Source organism: Mizuhopecten yessoensis, unplaced genomic scaffold, assembly GCF_002113885.1.
Source record: "Mizuhopecten yessoensis strain PY_sf001 unplaced genomic scaffold, ASM211388v2 scaffold716361, whole genome shotgun sequence".
NCBI lineage: Eukaryota > Metazoa > Mollusca > Bivalvia > Pectinida > Pectinidae > Mizuhopecten > Mizuhopecten yessoensis.
In genome coordinates this window covers 2960193-2986569 of record NW_018480078.1, presented here as the reverse complement: position 1 = coordinate 2986569, position 26377 = coordinate 2960193, and the positions used below count along the sequence as shown (strand labels likewise).

Below are 26377 nucleotides of genomic sequence, written 5' to 3'. Positions count from 1 at the left end.
TATACGCAATTTGTAACTAATCTATGTCCATTTCGTATACGTATCTATGTACTTAGAGAAATTAATTTAGTTTCATTATATGTCCATATCTTATCTATATATTATAGATATATATAATTAAAGTATTAATTTCTTTTCATTCTTATACGCAATTTGTACCTAATCTATGTCCATTTCGTATACGTATCTATGTACTAAGAGAAATTTGTTTTATATAAAATGGCTGACGTGACAGGGTGCTTTTTAATTGTTTATATCATGTTTTAAATATTTTTAACGTTAAAATATATACAGGTGCATTTTATAAAGAACAACATTACTTAATTAAGGTAAAGAAATGAAAACGATAATATACAGTATATTCCGGATATTAGTATGTCCGTTGTAGGATTCGGTGATGAATATACAGGTTCGTTCTTCACCTTCCGTCACGTAATTATATCTTGATTCAAGAGAAAGATAAGTTTTTTAACTTTTAACATGATATTTATGACTTAAAGAAAAAATATTTTTTTAGGGCGAAACAACCTGGGGCGAACGGGATTTGGGGCGAAACAACCCGTTACCGTTTGGCTAAGAGAGACACTTAGACTATATGGGACCCATATCCACGTGGGAGCCTTAGCTGAGTGCCCCACGGGTATCTCGACACTAGTCTACTCGTTAAACCTAGACTTTTAGGGATCAATACCAATACGTAGCTCCTGTGTTCTGCACAGCCACAGAGTGAGGTAAGTATATATTAAATAATATCGTTCAGCGTAAAATATACTTAATAGTTGTTATCAAAAATATAAAATACATTTCAGAATAATATATATCTACAAGTACTTACTTTTATACTTTTTACCACATAATTGATATCGCAATCATCTGTAGGTAATTAATACTTTAAAGTATCAATTATAATGAACAAATAGGCATTGGCATGTAATTTGTATAAATAGTAAAACGTATCGTTTATTCAGGTCGCCGTCTCCTTTTGACTCCTTGTTGTCCCCTCATTGTCTGCTTGTTAACTTGGATTCCGTAATCCATGCTTCATCTGTACAATTCTAGGAGAGTTTTATAACAGGAGACATGAAACCCATATAGATGTATAACTATTCGTGTGGCAAAATTATTATTACACTCCTCCTGTACATTGAGGCATCCGCGTAATTAATACTGATCGATATACACTCTCTCACAGTATCTTGCACAGGGGCATGGATCGCTTTACTTGTAATGTAAAAAAAATAGGGATCTCCTATACTAATATATACAAAGGGATATTACGACACACTGAAATCCGTTACCCCCTTTTCTGTTTCAGCTCGTGTCAATCACAAATCTTTGTCCATATTGGATATACCTCGGTTGAATATTGAAGACAATTGATTTATTTACAAAATGAATATATAAGTATAGGAGACCCCTATTTTTTTATATTGCAAGTAAAGCGATCCATGCCCTGTGGTATCCTGATTAAGGTTGAGAAGTAGGAGCAATGTGATCGTTTCTATATTTGTATACACCTGTAGGATTCCTGTTGGTTCTAAATATAGTACATTACAGTGTAATGAACCAATGACAACGCCGCATTTCATATCAGGTACAGATTCTAAATATAGTCTATTACAATATTAGAAACATTGCACCACCACATGTAAACACATGACGGTGTATATAAACCGACGGGTACATTGTACCACTGCTACACAATAGAGATCGTCTGCTGTACAGACCACACGTACATCTACAATACACAACATGGTGTACAAATCTGACAAGTACCATGTCCGTTCCGGAAACACCCTTAGAACATGTAATACAAGGTGAGTTTTGTATGACAATGAAAAGGTTCAGTACAGTTGTCAACTTAGCTTCACGAGAGATTTGCATACGTTATTGTTAGCCTATATATTTAACACTGTTATTATACGGTTCCATTTGATGTTTATCGCTAGATGTTATACTAGTTTATAGTGAGATCTGCATGCTGTTTTTACAGTTGCAAATATTAAACATCAATATTTCTTATGTGTATATGTTTATACATATATATTACTTTTAAGGAATAACATTTGTTTGATTAATGTTGGAAGACTAAATTGCCATTTCCTTTTTTTTTTAAATTGACGAAAAGATCGAGCTTAAACAGGACGGTCTAAATTCAATAACAAAAATATATATCAAGTGGTTTTTATGCTGCAAATGTATAAAGTACATATGGCTCAGATTTAGGTACAACTCCAGTAAATATAGTACATCAAATGTTGTGGAGAATGAAGAAAACCCTCACCAAAGCAATTTCAGTTTAGAATGTAATCATACCGTTTTAAAACAGTTTGGCTAGAACACTAATTGTCATTCTTTACGGAGTGTTCTCGTTCCCTCCACTCGGCCACTTGACTCAGAACGACAACTCTGAGTAGAGATTGGAACCTTGTACCTATGTTTAAAAAATACGTGATTTTAATTACCTATCCATCCTACTTCAATAACGGTATATAGACCATATCATCCATGTATGTTTCGAATATATGACGGAAACAAATTAATAAAAATATCTTGAACAAAAAACATGAGAAAATATCTTTCGTGCTCTTGGTTTTTTATAAGGGGTGAAATAGTATATGAAAAGAATCCTGATTCTCAATACATTTGGAAATTTATAATTGCTTCATCAACAAGATGTGTACTTGACTAAATATGTTATCAATAGCAAAACGTAATCCCAACATATATTAAATAAATTAAATAATCATCTTATCTTTCGGTGTATCCTTATTTAGTCCTGGCGACATTTTAATGTATTTGTTTTGCACGACAGGGGCAGCCACCTGTACAGACGACAGTCGTTTCTGGTTCTCCAATCTACGGACGATCTCAACCCAGCTGTCTTGGATGACCTTGGGTTAGACAGAAACAATGTCGCGTACTCTCTCAACAAGAAAGGACGATGGCTGGTACCTCAGATTCTGAAACACGAATTAAGCAACAGTGATGAAAATATCAAAGTGAACCTTGTCGAATCTCATAAGCTGAAACGAAAAATCAAATACACAGGATTTCATTCCAATGACGGCTTTCCGAGAAAGGTTTCACCTAAAAGAACTTACTTTGACTTGAACAGCCTCAAATGCAAGACATCAGCTCCGACAGTTACAGTAAATATTGTAACTCCGTGTCCGACAACGAGCTCACTCGCACGTAATCCAAAGTACCTCGATTACACACCGACACACAAGGGTAATGATGACACGAGCGAAACTTCCCACAAAGAATCAAATCCTATGAAAATCAGAACAAGCACACAACGAATGAAGATGTTCATGGACACGGAAATGGATGAGTGCCAAGAGGAATCTGAGTATTCCGAGCACGCAGACGATGACATATATCCTGACGAGGAAGCTTACAAACCACGTCCTACTACTGTGTGTGTCGGAGACATCCTCACTCATTCTAAAGACATGCAAGAATTACTCTTCAGAAAACTGGACACGTCTCAAAGTACAGATGTCCTGAGAAAACCCTACAACCAACACCCACTTACAGAAGAACGAGAGATGGAGAATGGAGCGACAGGGGGTCATTCAACGACACGCCCTTCATTTACTACTTCAATGCCAAGACATATCACTATCTTCATACCTAACACAGAAGTGCAAACGGGACATCTTCAGGAAGTGTTTGGTGAAGATTATATCGAATGTCGCTGCTTTCCACGTAAATTCGTCATTGACATCACCGAAAAAGTAACAAGCACGATTTTGAAATTTAAAGCTTTCCAAAATAGAGACATGAAGAGAGTTGATTTCTCAGCAGTCTTGGTCTTTGCTTACGATATGTTTGGAAGTCTCGACAGTACAGACATGGACTCATTCAAAGTCTCCATCAACATGAAAACAACGCATTCGTGCCTCAAATTGGAAACTCTTCCTGAAAAGGGTGTATTTGGAATTGAACAAATAATTCAGGGGGCTATATCATATATCGCAACTATCCCCTGTGACAACTTTGTTTCTAAGGATATACCGTCATTCAAAACCATACCAGCTAAAACAAACCACAATATTTTGAAATTGTGTAATACAGAGGTTACATCCGTTTTCCCCGAAAACATCACCATCAGAGACATACTGAAAGAAAACAGAAAGAAACATGATACATCGATGGGAAATGTTGAATTTGAGTCACTTCCACCTGATACTTGTTCTATTTGTTTTGAATCCATTCTCAATAGTCCAGCGACCGCCCTACAGTCCTGTGGACATTGGTTTTGTGATAGTTGTTGGAACGATCATGTGATCACGACAGCCGGTTGCAGCACAAGGCGAATCACATGCCCAGAATATAAATGCCAGTCTACTGTTGATTATGACATCTTGCTCACAACATCAAAAATGCAAATAGTGACAAAAATGTTTCAACGTCTAATTGACAAGGAGACTGACAAAGAATCTAGCTCCAAGTGGTGCCCAAATAAAAAGTGTGGACGTGTTATTAGATCTGAAAACAAGGAAATCGGACAAATCATGAATGTCACCTGCGAGTGCGGAACAGCGTTTTGTTTCGATTGCTTACAACCAGTTCATTGGCCACTGTCATGTAGAGACCACGACAAGTACTTGGAGAAATTAAAGAAGCACGGATATATTGACAAGTCAACCAAAACTGAAGAAGTTTTCACGTTTACCGTCCGAGGAAAGCGCTGCCCTGTCTGCAATGCTTTCGTTGTAAAGGAAGGTGGTTGTTTTTCCATGATATGCGTATGCGGCACTAATTTCTGTTGGGGATGTCTCAAAACAATTGATGATCATCCATCGACGCCTTGTTACCATGGTAATATGTATAGTACTTATGGTGATAATTTTCGAACAAGAACAAAAAAGATTGTCCAACACATCAATGCCGGTCACAATAATGACCAACCGGACTGGTACAAACGCGCCGTGATGATTCGCTCTTGGCGCAACCTTTCCAACGTGAAGATTATGTCGTCTGCTGTTCGAGGTATGTGTAGAACACTGACGTCATACAAACGACGTCAGGATGCAGGGATCGGTGCAGAACTTGGAAACTTTGAATTGCCCGAGTCGCTCAAGCACACTTGTGTAACGGATAAAATCCACCCATTCCTTACGAGTATGATCGGCGTTTATCTGGAGGCGTCTCTCATCTGTGAATACACCACAGTCTTCCTAGAGATATGTCAAGATCAAAACATCATACAGATCCGAGATTGTCTCCAATGCCTTACTAAAGAAATTCACACGATTTTTAGGGTGTCTAACAATGTAGATTTGAAATCATCCGTCACACGTCTTTTTCATCTTCGTAATGAATGTGAAAAAGTAATTAATAAATTGGTTGACACAATGGAGTAAAATGTTTTAAGGATCGCTGTACCACTGTCCAAAAGTGTACAAACGATTTTACTAGCATAACTGTAGCTCGGATAATTCATTTCTGAAAACAAAATCATACCTTGCAAAACTTAAAAAAGCAAATAATCAAAATGAAATATACAAAAAGAAATATTAACAATGTTTTAAGTGATGAAATACAATGAGACCGGACCAGAATTCGAACCCTTATCCTCCAGCAACTATACTTAACGTTCTAACCAGCTCACGTACCTGGTCAGTGGCCTAGTCGCCTTACAGTTATACATATAACTAAGTCCAATGGAGGATACTGTATGACAGTTTGTACAGAAACTTACAGTGAAATTATCCAGTGAGTGTCTTCAGTGGGACAGGGATCCTTAATAGCGATTAAAATGTCAATGTCAATGTCTTTCAACAAAATGATGGAGTATTTATTAATGAAACAGCTTTTACTAAGACAGTATAGTATTCGTATATACTCCCGTTGAATGTCATTGCTTTTAAATTGTTTTATCAAATGAAAAAATAAATAATGAACTTTTATTGTGTATTTTGATTTTATTTATAAGAATAACGGCCACATGCGGTTATGAAATCAACCTGTTATTCGCAAAAGTTATTTTTGTTATCGAAAGAGGTCAAAGGTCATTTGTCCTTCTTCACAAATTTCTAAATTATGTTTGACAGTATAAAACATTAGAATCGCAAGGTTCATCCTAATGAAAAATAGAACATGTTCATCCAAAGAATCGAAATATTTGCTCTATATTTTCATTTGCTTTGCATCCTTCCATTGCAATGCATTTAGAAGGCAAGTGTTGTTATGAGACTAAAACAACCATTTAATATTGTGACGTTATCAATTTTATTGTTGTGAACACTTAATTGGCTGTTCAAAAGCTGTTCGAAATAACTTATAATTAATAAAGCGTACCTACTCTATCAAAATGTAAATAAATAAATAAATTACTAGAAGACTGTAAAGTACTCACGAAGTTACTAGAAGACTGTCAAAGTGTCACGAAATTATTAGAAGACTGTCAAATTGTCATGAAATTACTGAAAGACTGTCAAATAGTCACGGCACGTAACTTCTAGAAGACTATGAAGTAGACAGGAAATCAATCGCTGCATGAAGAGGTAGTGAGACTAAAGAGGTAGTGAGACTAAAGAGGTAGTGAGACTAAAGAGGTAGTAAGACTAAAGAGGTAGTAAGACTAAAGAGGTAGTAGGACTAAAGAGGTAGTAGGACTAAAGAGGTAGTGAGACTAAAGAGGTAGTGAGACTAAAGAGGTAGTCTAAAATTGCACGAAAATAGGTTATATTTGTGAAAAAACGTTAAAGATCGGTTTTTGCGTATCATTATTACATTGGAGTGCAATGCTTATTGTCACGGTTTTAAAGTGCATATATTGTACTTCATATCAAATAAGTCGGGAAAAAATCATTTCGTTTCGATACGTATTTAAATTTCCTCTTAACGGGGTGCAAGCTAACGAGTGGCATTTTGTTTTGTATAGGACGAGTCTACAGTTACAAAAGAGTTTATGTTTTACCTTGCCTCTCCCCTTTTATTTACAATTTATATTTTTACTGTTTCTTTATAATCAGAAGAAGCCATATCATAAATAACAAGTACAGTCACAATTGTTGTACTAATATTCACTGATCGAAAGTAAGTCCGGAACAACTTTTAATTTAGCTTCTATCTTGATAAATTTCTTTTAGTGCTAGTATATATATAACAAAAGTAGTTCACAAAATACCCACTTTAATGATTTGAATCGTGTAGATCAACAAGCAGAAACACAATTAGATATAAACTCACTTCTAAAACACACACACATATGTAGTTGAACAAAATACTAATATGATTAAATCATGCTTTTAGCATCTTAAACCTAAAACATTGGAATAGTAGGAATATGTATCATATTTTGTTAATTAACTTACATTGTCAAGGTTTTTGTAACGTAAGAATTTAAATCGCAGGCAAAACAACATACACACTAAAGTACTGAATTAAAAAGAGGTTAATGTATGATTTGGAGTCAGGTGTACCAGAAGTAATATGGATGGGCGCCGGACAAATACTGCTTAGCTTTTCCTGAGAAAATAGGCCGTATAATTACTTAGTGTGTTTTTCTTCAGAAGAACAGTTTATGTTTGATTTTATGTTGCATCAGATGCTTGAGCGTGCACGACAAATATGACTAATACCGGTCAGGTGTGGATTGATTTGACCGAGGTGCTTTGTTTGGCCAATACACATTTTACAGGAAAAAGAATTGAACGGCATTTTTCAAAATGTTCATTCTGGTATAACGCATGTTTTGCCATGAAGCCCGTTAGAGCTTAACAGTTTCTTTGGAATAGGTACATGCAACTTATTTGCGTTTATATCGTCATGAGCATAAACAGTACCGTTCAATTCATATATTTACATTTTAATTTTTTACTGTCATTATTAATCTAAATACATTCACTTACAGTTTTGATATATAAGTGTCTGTATCGTCAATGAAAACGAGATTCCTGGAAAAATCTAACGTCACCAAAACGTTTGCTTTAGCGGTTGTTTCTCGTTATTCAAGGCAGATGAAGAAGCTGTCACACTGTGTTCATAGCCCTTGGAACGCAATTTCTTTCGACAAAGTTGCTAGAGAAACCGTGGAAATGTATATTTTAAAATAAATGCGATATACAATGTGTATGAAGCTGCTCTTCCCTTTCTTTTAGCCATGTCATATCATAAAAAATGCCTTGAAAACGTAGAATATTATAAGGAAGATATATATACCATATATACCGCTATGGGACATTACTCGACTAGCCAGTGGACCCGATATTGTTTATTGTTTATAAACAAACATAATCACTTAATGTACATTGCAATGACGACAGTAGCTGCTGATTAACCTGTAAAAAGTCAACCGGTGTACATATGAAATGTTATCATGGCATTAAGTTCCGTATTTGGTGTGACCTCAAACTTCAAAAAAAAAACACCCATCAACGACATAAAATGTCCGCAACGTGTAAATCGGTTTAAAAGAGAACAGAAAAACAGCAAAACATTATCACAGTCTGCAGCCAATATAAAAGAGAATGGAAATTCCAAATTAATTACTTATCGCCCGCTTTTCTGTGGGATATGGAGAAAAAACCGCCTCAAAAGTTAAAACACAATATTCAAGCTTTACAATTGTCGGATTCCGAATATCACAATCTTTCAAAGACACGTTTCAAACGGTCGATGTCTGGTCCAGTTTGTCTTTCTATGATTCACAATCATAAACCTTTCAACATAATCGCATGATATATTTGACAGATGATGTATGAAAAATTGTCTAAAATTTGAACCGAAACATTGTCGTGATTCCTTTATTAATTTCCGAACGGCTTTGACATTTGTATTAGCTAAACAGAGGTAGAGGGATCCCGAACGGAGGTACAGTTATGAAAAACCTATGGCACGAGGAGTGTTTTATGAAACCGTATCGCACGGTTGACAAGAAGACGCATATTTAAAAATACTTACATTATGAGTAGACATTTGATAAAAACAAGAAATCTACCTTACTTCAGTCTATTTACTTTTCAAATATGAGTTGATGATAGAAATGAAAAATGACCATTCCAATGCAAAAATTATGCCAATGTTCTAATATTCATCATATGTAATTTAGTATGTTGATTCCTAAGCTGCCATCTTGAAATTATATCACCTTTTTATTGTTATATATAATAGAAAGGGCTTTGTATAAATTGTATCACATGTACCCAATCCCATAGCTATCATAAAGCAATAAAATATGTATATAAACCAAACAGTATGAGCAAAGCCTATTTTTTTCAAGTCCTTTGAATTTAATTTTTATAATTGCAATGCATATACATTTGTAAGAAATTTTCCAGTTATGAAAAATAACAATAAGTCAGTAAAAATGCAAAATGGAGAAGTAAAATATCCCAAACATTAAAAAAAATCTTAAAGTTTTGAGTTTTGCAGCAATCAAAATTAAATATGAAAAGAATAAAAAATTCAGTCAATGCGTAAAATAAGACTGTGCCGTATATATTCTCAATGCACTCGTGATACATAAGAACTGTAGTATATAAATATACACATTTCTATAAACAAGATAGTTACATCGCTATATAAGTGGATTCAATCAATATATTTCCAATTGTAGCTTTCCGTCATTCGTTCAGATTTCAACGAAAATTATGTTAAAATAATATACAATTAAAGTGCATTATAATGTTCAACAATACATCTCTTGTGTTTAACTACAGACGTGACAGCTAAAACGAAGATTTGAGTAGTGATATCTAGTAGTCAAAACTTTCTTTAAAACATAATACAACGTTCAGATTTCAACGAAAATTCAGTTAAAATAATATACAATTAAAGTGCATTATAATGTTCAACAATACATCTCGTGTTAAAGGTGATGTGAGGTCTTATATATTTAAGGGAATGGCAAAAAACATAACAAATATCAAACATCAGATATAATATGACAGCATTATCTTTCAACAGTTTGTCAATAGTCATACACTAAAATATGAATAACAAAAAGAAACAATATCTTACGTATGCTTTATTTTAAAATTGTGTATTATCAAATACATCATTAATGTATTTTAGTTGCTTTTGTGTCATTTATAAGTTGAAACTGCCTTCTTTCTTTCCAATCTTTCGGTGCCTATATATGTCTTCTTACAACTTAAAATGTTTTCTCTTTTTCTAATTTAACTTTCATTCGGATATATAAATGTAAGAAAGCATAATTCCAAAATTGCATAGCTAAAATATTAATATATTATCAATTTTATACATGTACATACCACCAAAAACTATGATTTATTGAGAGAGATGCAAAATATGTAGGTCTGGTCTAATCATGTGTATTTGTAAGAGAAGTGAAAGGGCAGAACATTGTTCATGATAAAATCGTGTGCTTATCAATGGATATGGCTTCTCTTTTTTAATTGGTAAAAAAAAAATGAAGAAAAAAATGTATACACGCACATTCATCATGGTCTACATCTTCATACCAGAGACACTGAATACAGTAATGCTGCAAACGTCTATTAACTCATTTACCACTGCAGACACGTTTGAACTCTTCCAATTCAATGGTTGGACTAGTTTATTATGAAGTATCAGGGGGGAATGAGTTAAATAAGCTGGGCACATAGTCTGGAGGCACATCATAAACCACTTGCACGCTCTTAGAAAAGTAATTTAAAGTTTACAAAATTTGTATATATTTGTTTTAATTTAAGCTTCATTAACCTTTTACACGCTAGGCAATTTTTTTAACTTAATAATAAAAGATAGAAGGGTCTTCTATATCTTGTAGTTTCGCACCGCTTACTATAGGATTTGCCTTTTGTTTTGATGTGGCAAATGTAACGCTTAACAATCTTTTAAAGGTCCACAGTTACGATATGGGACGATTTTATAAAGATGTTTGTCATTTACTAGATATAATAGTGCATGATATCACATCGGTTTCAAAATTGACCTTGAATGATCTGTTGGTCCATACTTAAGGCACCGAAATATACGTGCTCGCAATTTCAATTTTGAAAACCTCCTTCGTTTCATATTATATTTACATTTTTAATTTTCATGAAATATTATTAATTTTCCATGTATTTAAAAAAAGTATTAGAACCTGTTAAATATGGAGGATATTGAAGCAGCGAAGTTAATATTCACAACTTCATAAAAGTGTTTCAAATCCTAGTCGTGAACCTTATCGTCATTCAGGGTCAAATGTTGAATAACAAAGTAATGTATATTTCAACATAAATGATAATTATGTAGTAAACTCTTTAAAAAAAATACAATACAAAATCCTTCAAAATTCTGGATAATTTATTAAGTGATGGACTAAAATACATGTTTTTTTTATACTTAGGGATTAACTGTCGACTTTCACTAACTCAAAATAATTTGTATCCGGTTTTCTAAACGTGAATTACATTTTTGCTTATTCTTACATAAATATATCAGGTATTTATCATGATGCCAGCTTTAAAACAACCAATAAATAATAAAAAAAAATTGTTCTTTTAACTCCTTAACCCCACGTTTAATCAATATATTTTGATATTTAAAAAATACATCGCAGATGTTTACTCTAAATATCAATATAATAATATATGAACAGAATATAATTGTCTTGAATACATCGTTTTCATAAAAAAGAGTCCAGGATGTACATTTCGTATAAAAATACCGAAGTGTCAACAAAACCATTATTTGAACTCAAAATCGATACAACTGGAGCAAAATATGAACAAAGTGAGATATATGTGGAGACACTTTAAAAACATACAAAGCGAAAAAGACCAGGTGTTTCGGAAGGGAAAGCGTCTTCTGAGTGTTCGTGCTGCTCCACAGACAACATTGCTAGTGATTAACACTTAAGTAGTTTAACCAAAGTGTCCATTGCCTTTTTACATTGGAATCGAAGTTTCCAAAGATGTGGAATATTGACTTTCATGTTCTCCTTGCTAGAAGACCGGAGCACGTGTAGTATTCCGTCCCCGATCGATGCCAAGCGATCTCTGGTTATTATCACAGCCTGTCTAGACGATCTTTTCAGATTGGCAACATTGTTTGACCTCTCTAAGAATACTGTGGTCAGCTCACATATGTGGCTTATTTCCGTGTACACACCTACCATGCTGTGTAGAAACGGTTTGATCTTGTCTGCCACTGTCATCTCATCTGCAAATTTTGGCACCAAAAAGTCCACTAATTCTCCACCGACACGGTCACCATAACGTCGATTGAGCATTTTCAGTGACGTTGACATTTTGTGTACAGCGGAAGTCATAATCCTGACATTTTCTGCTTGGCGTAGACATCGATACTCCACGGCCCTTTTGTACCCTTTAGTCTTGTCGTTGATACTTGGAACGATTAGTGCCCTCTTTTTGGTGTTGAAAAGGTCTCCGTTATCCCGTGGCCTATATCTACGTGGTCGGCATTCTTTGCTGTTTACGTGGTTTTCGAAGGATTTGCCACAACCCCAACAGAAACTGCATCCACATCTGCAAGTCATGTAGAAACAGCCGCCATTCTTTTCCATGAATTGCTTGCATTTTGGACACTCCTTTCCCTGTGCAAACCGAATGTAGTTCACATCCGGCGCACTTTCGTCTCCATTCTTCTGTAGTGTATGCGAATAAGACCCAAAGTGATCGCACGAAAGGGGCCAGTGTGCCGGTTTCAAACATTCAAAACAAATATGTGTTCCACACGAACAGGTGATATTCGCCCGTTGTCCCATAGCGTTCTTCTCACATTTGATTGCACGTCCACAGTGTTTGTTAGGGCACCATTTTGAGTCTGGGTCAATATCGACTTTCATCATCAGTCTTCGTCGAAAAACGTTTTCTACGACTTCTATGTTTGAAGTTGTGAGCAAAATAGCATAATCAATAGTAGACCGACATTTGTATTCCGGACACGTAATTCGTCCTGATCCACTATTGGCTACCGAGAGCAGATGGTCACCCCAGCATCTATCACAAAACCAGTGACCACAGGTCTGTAGGGCGGTGGCCGAACTCTCAATGGCTTCACAGCAAATGGAACAGGTATCCGGAGGAAGTGATTCGAAGTCCATCGCTATTAGTGACTCTGCCTCGTCAATGTCTTCTTCTTTTCTCTGAAGAAGGTCTTTCACCGTGACACGAAGGTGAACTGGGTCAATTGACACGGGCTTTGTCCCTCTACTTTCTGCTAACATCTCAAACTTTGTAGAAGCCTGTCTAGTATACGGAAGAATTGAATCTCTGTGTATAAATTCGTCACATGGAATTGTTTCTATGTACGATACCGCTTCACTGACGATGTCCTCTACGCCAAACACACTGTCTTCTCGAAAAGTGTTGATTCTGGGGACTATTTTCTTTGTCTTCATGTTGAGTAAGATTTTGAACCTATCTGCATCGTTGTTGTACAAACTACCAAAGACGTCATAGACAAAAACCAATACTGTGGAGAGATCAGTAGTCATAATATCGGTATGGCGGAAAGCTTTGGACTTCAGTAGCGTTTTCTGAACTTCTTTGGTGATGTCGATGATGAATTTTCTTGGAAAACAGCGGCATTCAATGTAGCTCTCACCAAATCTGTGTTTCAGCGTTTCTATCGAGACTTCATTGGTAGGGATATTGACACCGACATACTCCATAGGAGAAGTTGTTTCTTTAATGGCCATGCTCTTCATCTCTTCTTTTTCCACCGCTTTTTCTTCCTCGTCTTGCCTGTTTATGTAAATAACCCTGTCTTTTGTTTCTCGTCTAGTTGCTGGATACTTCGATACCTTCGCTCCTCCAGACAGAATACTTTCAATTCGTCTTGAATGAACCAGGATATCTTCGACGGATACAGACTTGGATGGCTCACGGACATTTTCAGTAGAATCGATTTCATAATCCTCGTCATCATAGTGCTCTATTTCGTCCAAATAGTTGTCGACCCATTGTTTTGTTCCAATTTTCCTCCTCTGTTTCCTCGATTTGCTCTTGATCGGACTGCTTTGTTGCGTTCTGTCAATATCATCTTCATCTAGCCCATCGGTAGGTTAGTCTTCATACCGGATGTACTTAGGATTGTGGGCAATGGAACTCGTGGCAGGGCAGGGGTACATAATATTGATCGTCATGTGAGGTGTAGCGCTAGGAATAGCTTCTTCCTTTTTTGGACCTTGCAAACTTGCCACATTGAAGTACGTTTTCTTTGGTACCGCTTTTTGTAAAAATCCCTTGTTAGAATGGAATCCGGTGCATTTCCCTTGCTTCTTCAACTTATGGGATTCGACTAAATCCACCTTGACATCGCCGAGGTCTTTGCTGTCGGTGAGAATTTCCTGCTTAAGTATCTGTGGTATCAGCCACCTCCCCTTTTTATTGAAAGAATACACGACGTCATCTCTGTCCAACCCAAGCTCTTTAAATATTCCGGTTACGTTGGTAACGTTCTGCGATCGTCGCACCAAGCATGACTGTCGTCTGTATTGACGATTGTACCTACAATGACAGAAAAAAAACCCAGTAATATTGCTATTTCTTAAAAACACATGGATTTAAAACTTTGTAACCTTAATTAAACTTGTCAAAAGAAGAAGAATTTTGACTATAGAAAGCATGTGATTACCTTGCCGTGTGGTTCTCTGGCGCTCTTGAAATATAGTTGATGAACTACAAACCTAATTTTAATTTTAATGAAGTAGGCGGACACATATGGTAACCTTATACATTAAACTTATGATAAAATCTCTTTTAAAACACGTTTTAATTGTCATTGTGTTATAATTGTTATTAATTGAGAATTATCAATTCCAGGACGTGTCAACATACACGGGGAAAATATAGCGTCAAATCTGGTAAATATAATAACGGTTGTGTTGGAAAGTAATAATTAATTTAAATTTAAATAAATCAATTTTGAAAAAAAAACACCCGTTAAATCATATTAAGATGTAGCAATGTGTGAGGGTTTTTATCCTCTTCAAAATACATGCACTCTAAATAGAAATTATGTTAGATCGAGAGCCTATAATCTCAAAAGTATACACTTAAAGCAGTGAAATATCAAAAATCGTACAAGCATTTTTGGAAAAGTTTGTCGATCAAATTATGTACTCAAGAACAATAATACTGCAGATGATTTCGAGTAATACCCGCTTACTGTATTCTGATCGTTGTTATACAGAACCTATACTACTGACGTTTCATGTAAATATTTCCTGCGGTCAGGTGTTGAGGACAGTTAACTATTATACTATTCAATGTATTGTATAATTATAAACCCATATGAAAATGTTGACAGAGCAATTTAATTCAGCTATATATGCATTACATTTTGAACTAGACATTACTTGCCCCTTCTACGTCTCTGGTTTACTTGCTATGATTTTAAGATAAGATACGACGTTTTTTTACCATAATTAAACTATTTTTGTTACACTGTACCTGTTCGCTCCGTTTCAAGATTATATCATGGGCCTCAATATATACGCTATATATAACGTAGGAGAATCCACCTTTCAGACAAAACCCTGCCCTGGACCCGCTCCTATATCCACTCCAAACAAGGGCTAGCTATACGCCCCTGAAAGTTATCGGTAGGACCACGGAATTATCTAAGTCCGTGATAGGACATTACACAAAAAAGGGTATTGCATATATAAACTTGTCCACACGGTTAGATTTACTTCTTTGCCCCATATATATATATATACGATATTTAAGGGTAAAGTCCACTATTTTTATGAGCCTCAATATATATACGCTATATAATACAGATTACTGTCGGAAAAAGCTAAAAAAAAACCCCGGCTTACCTTGAATTGGACGCTCTGAGAGTGTTCCCCGAGTATACTCGACGTTTATCAATTTTGAACACCATGATGATTGTCTGTCCGAGCGTACCTGTAGACAGGGAAGGTCCAGTGGTCCTAACTCAAGCCCTATGTGCTATACTGTATATATATAGGTAACCGTGTCGCGTGTTTCCGACGAGTGGTGCAATAAGCATCTATTTATAGCCGGTTACATTATCACTAACCTGAATTACCCAGCCGCATTCTTTGTATAACCAACAACAAAGTGAGGTCACATGCGTATTTGCATTACGCATAGCCAATACACACGTCACCTATTTTACCTACACTGTATAACATATTATATTACAAAAGAGAACAGATATTGTGACGGTGTTTTATTGCTTTGTACCTTGGCAGAATTAGATAGCATTAGTGATATTTTATTATTATCATTATTTTTTTATTTTAATTAATAATTATGCAATTAAAGTGTTAGTAAATAACTACACGTATATAACAAATTAATAGTATGTGCATTATTATATTAATTGTGTAATTAATTGTCAATCATTTATGTTGATATATGCATCAAACCCGCGCTAGCGGCTAAGCCCGAGTTTCCTCTGACCCTAACACCAGACTTGGACATTTTGACCGATATATGTCTGGTGTGGGACATCTATCTGTCAAAATGTCATAAGTCTGGTGTACATGTTAGGGCCAGAGGAAACTCGGGCTAAACCCGTGCATGACGTGACCGGTTAATGATCGCTTGCAAACGCACATTACTATAATCTATTATACGCTAGGTGTATTGACACGCGTTGCTAGTACCTGTTTATAAACGGAACTCAAAGATGTGTTTATAGATCATTTTGTTTTTGTGATTGGACACAAGTTACTGGTGATAGATCTGTAGACGGACTCTCTGATGACAATCGACCCAGTGCAGTTCCGCTACACATCTTAATTGTGATGGTGCTAGCACGGACTTAATTAGATAGTCTTAGATAATCTAATTCCGTGGTGCTATTGACTATTTCTCCTTGAGAAGAGGGTGTAGAGCTACATCAAGGGATTTAGGTTCATCAGAAGGAAACCGTTTGCCCCTCTCCTGAATCATACCTATCAATTAATCCCCTCTACTTTAGATGTCTGCTACCATTTATACCCATTACTCTTTCTTTTAGCTGGCCTGTCAGCCCTGTAATTGTTGGCCCTATCCTTTGATTTATATCATTTTTCCCCCCCCCCCCCCCTAAACATAAATCTTCATAATAGCCACATTACATTCCCATTAGTGGCAATTTAATTTTATTCTGATTTCGTCAGGGTCATGTTTATCTGACATACCGTCAGAATTAAACACAATAAATACATATTCAGTATCTCTGTTCATGTAATACGTCATATATGCCCGACGTTGACGTTACGTCAGTTATACATAACATTGACGTTACGTCAGGTATAGATAACATTGATGATATGTCAGGTATCCATAACATTGACGTTACGCCAGGTATACACGACATTGACGTTACGTCAGGTATACATTACATTGACGTTATGTCAGGGATACATAACATTGACGTTACGTAAGGTATACACAACATTGATGTTATGACAGGTATCCATAACATTGACGTTACGTCAGGTATACACAACATTGATGTTATGACAGGTATCCATAACATTGACGTTACGCCAGGTATACATAACCTTGAGGTTACGTCAGGTATACATAACATTGACGTGACGTCAGGTTACATAAAATTGACATTACGCCAGGTATACATAACATTGACGTTACGTCAGGAATCCATGACATTGACGTTATGCCAGGTATACATAACATTGACGTTACGTCAGGTATACATAACATTGACGTTACGTCAGGTTACATAAGATTGACGTTACGCCAGGTATACATAACAATGACGTTACGTCAGGTATACATAACATTGACGTTACGTCAGGTATACATAACATTGACGTTACGTCAGGTTACTACGTGATCAGGTATACATAACGTTGACGTTACGTCAGGTTTCCAATTCATGACATTGACGTTACGTCAAGTATTCATAACATTGATGTTACGTGATCAGGGCCCAGCTGTTCAAAAGGTGATAAGCTTAATCAGTGATTAGCGCAAATTTCATTTTTTGTACATCTTTAAAACACAACCATTGAATTAGTTACAACTTTCCAGATATACAAAATTCAGTAGAGTAAATTTATACCNGACGAATAATGTCAATGTAAAGTATACCTGACGTAACCTCAAGGTCATGCATACCTTCCGTAACGTCTATGTTATGTATACCTGAAATAACATCTATGTTATATATACATGATGTAACGTCAATGCTATGTATACCTGACGTAACGTCAATGTTATGTATATCTGACGTAACGTCAATGTCATGTATACCTGACGTAACGTCAATTTTATGTCTATCTGACGTAACGTCAATGTTATGTATACCTGACGTAACGTCAATGTTATGTCTATCTGACGTAACGTCAATGTTATATCTATCTGACGTAACGTCAATGTTATGTATAGCTGACGTAATGTCAATGTCATGTAAACATGACATAGCGTCAATGTTATGAATACCTAACGTAACGTCAATGTCATATATACCTGACATACCGCCAGTGCTATGTTACGTATATCTTATTACGTAAAGTCAATGTTATAAATACCTGACATAACGTCAATGTCATGAATTGTAAACTGGACGAATAATGTCAATGTAAAGTATACCTGACGTAACCTCAAGGTCATGCATACCTTCCGTAACGTCTATGTTATGTATACCTGAAATAACATCTATGTTATATATACATGATGTAACGTCAATGCTATGTATACCTGACGTAACGTCAATGTTATGTATATCTGACGTAACGTCAATGTCATGTATACCTGACGTAACGTCAATTTTATGTCTATCTGACGTAACGTCAATGTTATGTATACCTGACGTAACGTCAATGTTATGTCTATCTGACGTAACGTCAATGTTATATCTATCTGACGTAACGTCAATGTTATGTATAGCTGACGTAATGTCAATGTCATGTAAACATGACATAGCGTCAATGTTATGAATACCTAACGTAACGTCAATGTCATATATACCTGACATACCGCCAGTGCTATGTTACGTATATCTTATTACGTAAAGTCAATGTTATAAATACCTGACATAACGTCAATGTCATGAATTGTAAACTGGACGAATAATGTCAATGTAAAGTATACCTGACGTAACCTCAAGGTCATGCATACCTTCCGTAACGTCTATGTTATGTATACCTGAAATAACATCTATGTTATATATACATGATGTAACGTCAATGCTATGTATACCTGACGTAACGTCAATGTTATGTATATCTGACGTAACGTCAATGTCATGTATACCTGACGTAACGTCAATTTTATGTCTATCTGACGTAACGTCAATGTTATGTATACCTGACGTAACGTCAATGTTATGTCTATCTGACGTAACGTCAATGTTATATCTATCTGACGTAACGTCAATGTTATGTATAGCTGACGTAATGTCAATGTCATGTAAACATGACATAGCGTCAATGTTATGAATACCTAACGTAACGTCAATGTCATATATACCTGACATACCGCCAGTGCTATGTTACGTATATCTTATTACGTAAAGTCAATGTTATAAATACCTGACATAACGTCAATGTCATGAATTGTAAACTGGACGAATAATGTCAATGTAAAGTATACCTGACGTAACCTCAAGGTCATGCATACCTTCCGTAACGTCTATGTTATGTATACCTGAAATAACATCTATGTTATATATACATGATGTAACGTCAATGCTATGTATACCTGACGTAACGTCAATGTTATGTATATCTGACGTAACGTCAATGTCATGTATACCTGACGTAACGTCAATTTTATGTCTATCTGACGTAACGTCAATGTTATGTATACCTGACGTAACGTCAATGTTATGTCTATCTGACGTAACGTCAATGTTATATCTATCTGACGTAACGTCAATGTTATGTATAGCTGACGTAATGTCAATGTCATGTAAACATGACATAGCGTCAATGTTATGAATACCTAACGTAACGTCAATGTCATATATACCTGACATACCGCCAGTGCTATGTTACGTATATCTTATTACGTAAAGTCAATGTTATAAATACCTGACATAACGTCAATGTCATGAATTGTAAACTGGACGAATAATGTCAATGTAAAGTATACCTGACGTAACCTCAAGGTCATGCATACCTTCCGTAACGTCTATGTTATGTATACCTGAAATAACATCTATGTTATATATACATGATGTAACGTCAATGCTATGTATACCTGACGTAACGTCAATGTTATGTATATCTGACGTAACGTCAATGTCATGTATACCTGACGTAACGTCAATTTTATGTCTATCTGACGTAACGTCAATGTTATGTATACCTGACGTAACGTCAATGTTATGTCTATCTGACGTAACGTCAATGTTATATCTATCTGACGTAACGTCAATGTTATGTATAGCTGACGTAATGTCAATGTCATGTAAACATGACATAGCGTCAATGTTATGAATACCTAACGTAACGTCAATGTCATATATACCTGACATACCGCCAGTGCTATGTTACGTATATCTTATTACGTAAAGTCAATGTTATAAATACCTGACATAACGTCAATGTCATGAATTGTAAACTGGACGAATAATGTCAATGTAAAGTATACCTGACGTAACCTCAAGGTCATGCATACCTTCCGTAACGTCTATGTTATGTATACCTGAAATAACATCTATGTTATATATACATGATGTAACGTCAATGCTATGTATACCTGACGTAACGTCAATGTTATGTATATCTGACGTAACGTCAATGTCATGTATACCTGACGTAACGTCAATTTTATGTCTATCTGACGTAACGTCAATGTTATGTATACCTGACGTAACGTCAATGTTATGTCTATCTGACGTAACGTCAATGTTATATCTATCTGACGTAACGTCAATGTTATGTATAGCTGACGTAATGTCAATGTCATGTAAACATGACATAGCGTCAATGTTATGAATACCTAACGTAACGTCAATGTCATATATACCTGACATACCACCAGTGCTATGTTACGTATATCTTATTACGTAAAGTCAATGTTATGAATACCTGACATAACGTCAATGTCATGAATTGTAAACTGGACGAATAATGTCAATGTAAAGTATACCTGACGTAACCTCAAGGTCATGCATACCTTCCGTAACGTCCATGTTATGTATAACTGACATAACATCTATGTTATATATACATGATGTAACGTCAATGCTATTTATACCTGACATAACGCCAGTGCTATGTATACCTGACATAACAACAATGTTATGTATATATGATGTAACGTCAATGTTATGTATACCTGATCACGTAACGTCAATGAAATGTACAACTGACGTAACGTCAATGTTGTGTTTACCTGACGTAACGTCAATGTTATGTATACCTGACGTAACGTCAATGTTATGTTTATCTGACGTAACGTCAATATCATGTATACCTGACATACCGCCAGTGCTATGTACATAGTGTATGCATGATGTAACGTCAATGTAATGTATACCTGATCACGTCACGTCAATGTTATGTTTACCTGACGTAACGTCAATGTCATGTATAGCTGACGTAACGTCAATGTCATGTAAACCTGACATAGCGTCAATATTATGAATACCTAACGTAACGTCAATGTAATGTATACCTGATCACGTAACGTCAATGTTATGTATACCTGACGTAACCTCAATGTCATGTACACCTGAGGTAACGTCAATGTTATGTATACTTGATCATATAAAGTCAATGTAATGTATACCTGACGTAACATCAAGGTTATGCATACCTACGTAATTCGACTGCGCTGATTGGTCAATATTAGGTCAGCCGCCGCCCATGACGTCACTCAATTTCCCGCATTTTCCGAGGGAAATAGTTTCAAAACTATCCCACCCCTCCAGACGAACTATTTCCCTGGCATGCAGTTAGAGGGGAAATAGCTTGTTTATGTGGTTACTTTTGTATAGTGTTAAATAGGTAGAGGTATAATAATTAATAATAAACTGTTATCGTTATACTTATATCAGGCGTGTGTAACACCCCTGCATCTGCCTCTTCCATTAATTACAATTCATCATAACCATATTGATTATAATTGATAAATATTCCTTTGTATATAAATGATGACGTTCTTATGCATTTTTTAATGCCTGGAACATTAGTAAATGTATTACAATACTCTTCAATAAAGTTTATGGTATCACAAATATTTTATTGGATAGAATGTTAGTTAAATTTAGAATTGTGAGTATTGGCTATACTTGCTTAATTGTGATATATACGTAGATGTAGGTAAAAGAATAAAGAACGTATCGGGATTTCTGAACTATTTTGTGACCACTTCAAAATATAGTTTAAGGGTGTAGAAACCCCTTAATGACTGTTTGAAAACATCAAACAATTTTTTGCTAAAATTAAAAATCAAATTTATATTCTAACATAATATAATAAAAATTAAAAGGTTTCTAATTTAACTTTCATTCGGATATATAAATGTAAGAAATCATAATTCCGAAATTGCATAGCTAAAATATTAATATATTATCAATTTTATACATGTACATACCATCAAAAACTATGAATTAAAGAAGCCTTTTATATAGTGTTTTCAGTAAGAATTCATAGAAGTACATAGAACTTGAGAATATTTCAGTAATGTTTTCTGAACTTATTGATTCATTGAAAGAGATGTAAAATCTGTAGGTCTGGTCTATTCATGTGTATTTGTAAGAGAAGTGAAAGGGCAGAACATTGTTCATGATAAAATCGTGTGCTTATATTATCAATGGATATGGCTTCTCTTTTTTAATTGGTAGAAAAATTGAAGAAAAAAATGTATAAACGCACATTCATCATGGTCTACATCTTCATACCAGAGACACTGAATACAGTAATGCTGCAAACGTCTATTAACTCATTCACCACTGCAGACACGTTTGAACTCTTCCAATTCAATGGTTGGACTAGTTTATTATGAAGTGTCAGGGGANCATCCACATCTGCAAGTCATGTAGAAACAGCCGCCATTCTTTTCCATGAATTGCTTGCATTTTGGACACTCCTTTCCCTGTGCAAACCGAATGTAGTTCACATCCGGCGCACTTTCGTCTCCATTCTTCTGTAGTGTATGCGAATAAGACCCAAAGTGATCGCACGAAAGGGGCCAGTGTGCCGGTTTCAAACATTCAAAACAAATATGTGTTCCACACGAACAGGTGATATTCGCCCGTTGTCCCATAGCGTTCTTCTCACATTTGATTGCACGTCCACAGTGTTTGTTAGGGCACCATTTTGAGTCTGGGTCAATATCGACTTTCATCATCAGTCTTCGTCGAAAAACGTTTTCTACGACTTCTATGTTTGAAGTTGTGAGCAAAATAGCATAATCAATAGTAGACCGACATTTGTATTCCGGACACGTAATTCGTCCTGATCCACTATTGGCTACCGAGAGCAGATGGTCACCCCAGCATCTATCACAAAACCAGTGACCACAGGTCTGTAGGGCGGTGGCCGAACTCTCAATGGCTTCACAGCAAATGGAACAGGTATCCGGAGGAAGTGATTCGAAGTCCATCGCTATTAGTGACTCTGCCTCGTCAATGTCTTCTTCTTTTCTCTGAAGAAGGTCTTTCACCGTGACACGAAGGTGAACTGGGTCAATTGACACGGGCTTTGTCCCTCTACTTTCTGCTAACATCTCAAACTTTGTAGAAGCCTGTCTAGTATACGGAAGAATTGAATCTCTGTGTATAAATTCGTCACATGGAATTGTTTCTATGTACGATACCGCTTCACTGACGATGTCCTCTACGCCAAACACACTGTCTTCTTGAAAAGTGTTGATTCTGGGGACTATTTTCTTTGTCTTCATGTTGAGTAAGATTTTGAACCTATCTGCATCGTTGTTGTCCAAACTACCAAAGACGTCATAGACAAAAACCAATACTGTGGAGAGATCAGTAGTCATAATATCGGTATGGCGGAAAGCTTTGGACTTCAGTAGCGTTTTCTGAACTTCTTTGGTGATGTCGATGATGAATTTTCTTGGAGAACAGCGGCATTCAATGTAGCTCTCACCAAATCTGTGTTTCAGCGTTTCTATCGAGACTTCATTGGTAGGGATATTGACACCGACATACTCCATAGGAGAAGTTGTTTCTTTAATGGCCATGCTCTTCATCTCTTCTTTTTCCTCCGCTTTTTCTTCCTCGTCTTGCCTGTTTATGAAAATAACCCTGTCTTTTGTTTCTCGTCTAGTTGCTGGATACTTCGATACCTTCGCTCCTCCAGACAGAATACTTTCAATTCGTCTTGAATGAACCAGGATATCTTCGACGGATACAGACTTGGATGGCTCACGGACATTTTCAGTAGAATCGATTTCATAATCCTCGTCATCATAGTGCTCTACTTCGTCCAAATAGTTGTCGACCCATTGTTTTGTTCCAATTTTCCTCCTCTGTTTCCTCGCTTTGCTCTTGATCGGACTGCTATGTTGAGTTCTGTCAATATCATCTTCATCTAGCCCATCGGTAGGCAAGTCTTCATACCGGATGTACTTAGGATTGTGGGCAATGGAACTCGTGGCAGGGCAGGGGTACATAATATTGATCGTCATGTGAGGTGTAGCGCTAGGAGTAACTTCTTCCTTTTTTGGACCTTGCAAACTTGCCACATTGAAGTACGTTTTCTTTGGTACCACTTTTTGTAAAAATCCCTTGTTAGAATGGAATCCGGTGCATTTTCCTTGCTTCTTCAACTTATGGGACTCGACTAAATCCACCTTGACATCGCCGAGGTCTTTGCTGTCGGTGAGGATTTCCTGCTTAAGTATCTGTGGTATCAGCCACCTCCCCTTTTTATTGAAAGAATACACGACGTCATCTCTGTCCAACCCAAGCTCTTTAAATATACCGGTTACGTTGGAAACGTTCTGTGATCGTCGTACCAAGCATGACTGTCGTCTGTATTGACGATTGTACCTGCAATGACAGAAAAAAAACAGTGTTACTCTTATTTCTTAAAAAATACATGAATTTAAAACTTTGTAACCTTAATTAAATTGGTCATAAGGAGAAGAATTTTGACTATAGAAAGCATGTGATTACCTTGCCGTGTGGTTCTCGTGCGCTCTTGAAATATAGTTGATGAACTATAAACCTAATTTTAATTTTGATGAAGTAGGCGGACACATATGGTAACCTTATACATTAAACTTATGATAAAATCTCTTTTAAAACACGTTTTAATTGTCATTGTGTTATAATTGAGAATTGTCAATTCCAGGACGTGCCAACATACACGGGGAAAATATAGCGTCAAGTCCGGTTAATAGATTAGCGGTTGTGTTGGAAAGTAATAATCAATTTAAATGTAAATGAATCAATTTTGAAAAAAAACCACATTAAATCATATTAAGATGTAGCAATGTGTGAAGGTTTTTATCTTCTTCCAAATACATGCACTTTAAATAGAAATTATGTGAGATCGAGAGCCTATAATCTCAAAAGTATACACTTAAGCAGTGAAATATCAAAAATCGTACAAGCATTTTTGGAAAAGTTTGTCGATCAAATTATGTACTCAAGAACAATAATACTGCAGATGATTTCGAGTAATACCCGCTTACTGTATTCTGATCGTTGTTATACAGAATCTATACTACTGACGTTTCATGTAAATATTTCCTGCGGTCAGGTGTTGAGGACAGTTAACTATCATACTATTCAATGTATTGTATAATTATAAACACATATGAAAATGTTGACAGAGCAATTTAATTCAGCTATATATGCATTACATTTTTAACTAGACATTTTTTATTTGATCCACTTGGCCCTTCTACGTCTCTGGTTTACTTGCTATGATTTTAAGATAAGATACGACGTTTTTTTACCATAATTAAACTATTTTTGTTACACTGTACCTGTTCGCTCCGTTTCAAGATTATACCATGGGCCTCAATATATACGCTATATATAACGTAGGAGAATCCACCTTTCAGACAAAACCCTGCCCTGGACCCGCTCCTATATCCACTCCAAACAAGGGCTAGCTACGCCCCTGAAAGTTATCGATAGGACCACGGAATTATCTAAGTCCGTGATAGGACATTACACAAAAAAGGGTATTGCATATATACACTTGTCCACACTGTTAGAATTACTTCTTTGCCCCATATATATATATATATATATATATATATATATACGATATTTAAGGGTAAAGTCCACTATTTTTATGAGCCTCAATATATATACGCTATATAATACAGATTACTGTCGGAAAAAGCTAAAAAAAAACCCCGGCTTACCTTGAATTGGACGCTCTGAGAGTGTTCCCCGAGTATACTCGACGTTTATCAATTTTGAACACCATGATGATTGTCTGTCCGAGCGTACCTGTAGACAGGGAAGGTCCAATGGTCCTAACTCAAGCCCTATGTGCTATACTGTATATATATAGGTAACCGTG

The 26377-nt window shown here is 35.9% G+C and overlaps 3 protein-coding genes across 4 annotated transcripts in view; 1 reads left to right on the top strand and 2 right to left on the bottom strand.

Annotated features, from left to right (window-relative positions):
• Nucleotides 1-5921, top strand: part of LOC110443887 — a 12295-nt gene extending 6374 nt beyond the window's left edge. The window contains exons 2-4 of one of the 2 annotated variants that reach the window (XM_021488334.1): nucleotides 518-731; nucleotides 1316-1817; nucleotides 2816-5921. In XM_021488334.1, coding sequence (XP_021344009.1) covers nucleotides 1753-1817; nucleotides 2816-5375 — 2625 coding nt within the window. In that variant the 5' untranslated portion in view covers nucleotides 518-731; nucleotides 1316-1752 and the 3' untranslated portion in view covers nucleotides 5376-5921. Of the gene's footprint in view, nucleotides 1-287; nucleotides 732-1315; nucleotides 1818-2815 lie in introns of those variants that run through there. The other variant, XM_021488333.1, reaches the window with a different exon arrangement.
• A 5335-nt stretch (nucleotides 5922-11256) lies between these two features.
• On the bottom strand, nucleotides 11257-26377 carry LOC110443868. The gene is made up of 3 exons (XM_021488305.1): nucleotides 26217-26377; nucleotides 22911-24885; nucleotides 11257-12466 (listed from the first exon to the last, which is right to left on the bottom strand). Exons 1-3 carry the CDS (start codon nucleotides 26279-26281, stop codon nucleotides 11816-11818), a joined length of 2691 nt encoding a protein of 896 aa, XP_021343980.1. The 5' UTR covers nucleotides 26282-26377; the 3' UTR covers nucleotides 11257-11815.
• On the bottom strand, nucleotides 13654-15888 carry LOC110443869. Its single transcript, XM_021488306.1, has 2 exons — nucleotides 15758-15888; nucleotides 13654-14441 (listed from the first exon to the last, which is right to left on the bottom strand). The coding sequence occupies exons 1-2, from the start codon at nucleotides 15820-15822 to the stop codon at nucleotides 13997-13999; spliced, it is 510 nt and encodes a 169-aa protein (XP_021343981.1). The 5' UTR covers nucleotides 15823-15888; the 3' UTR covers nucleotides 13654-13996.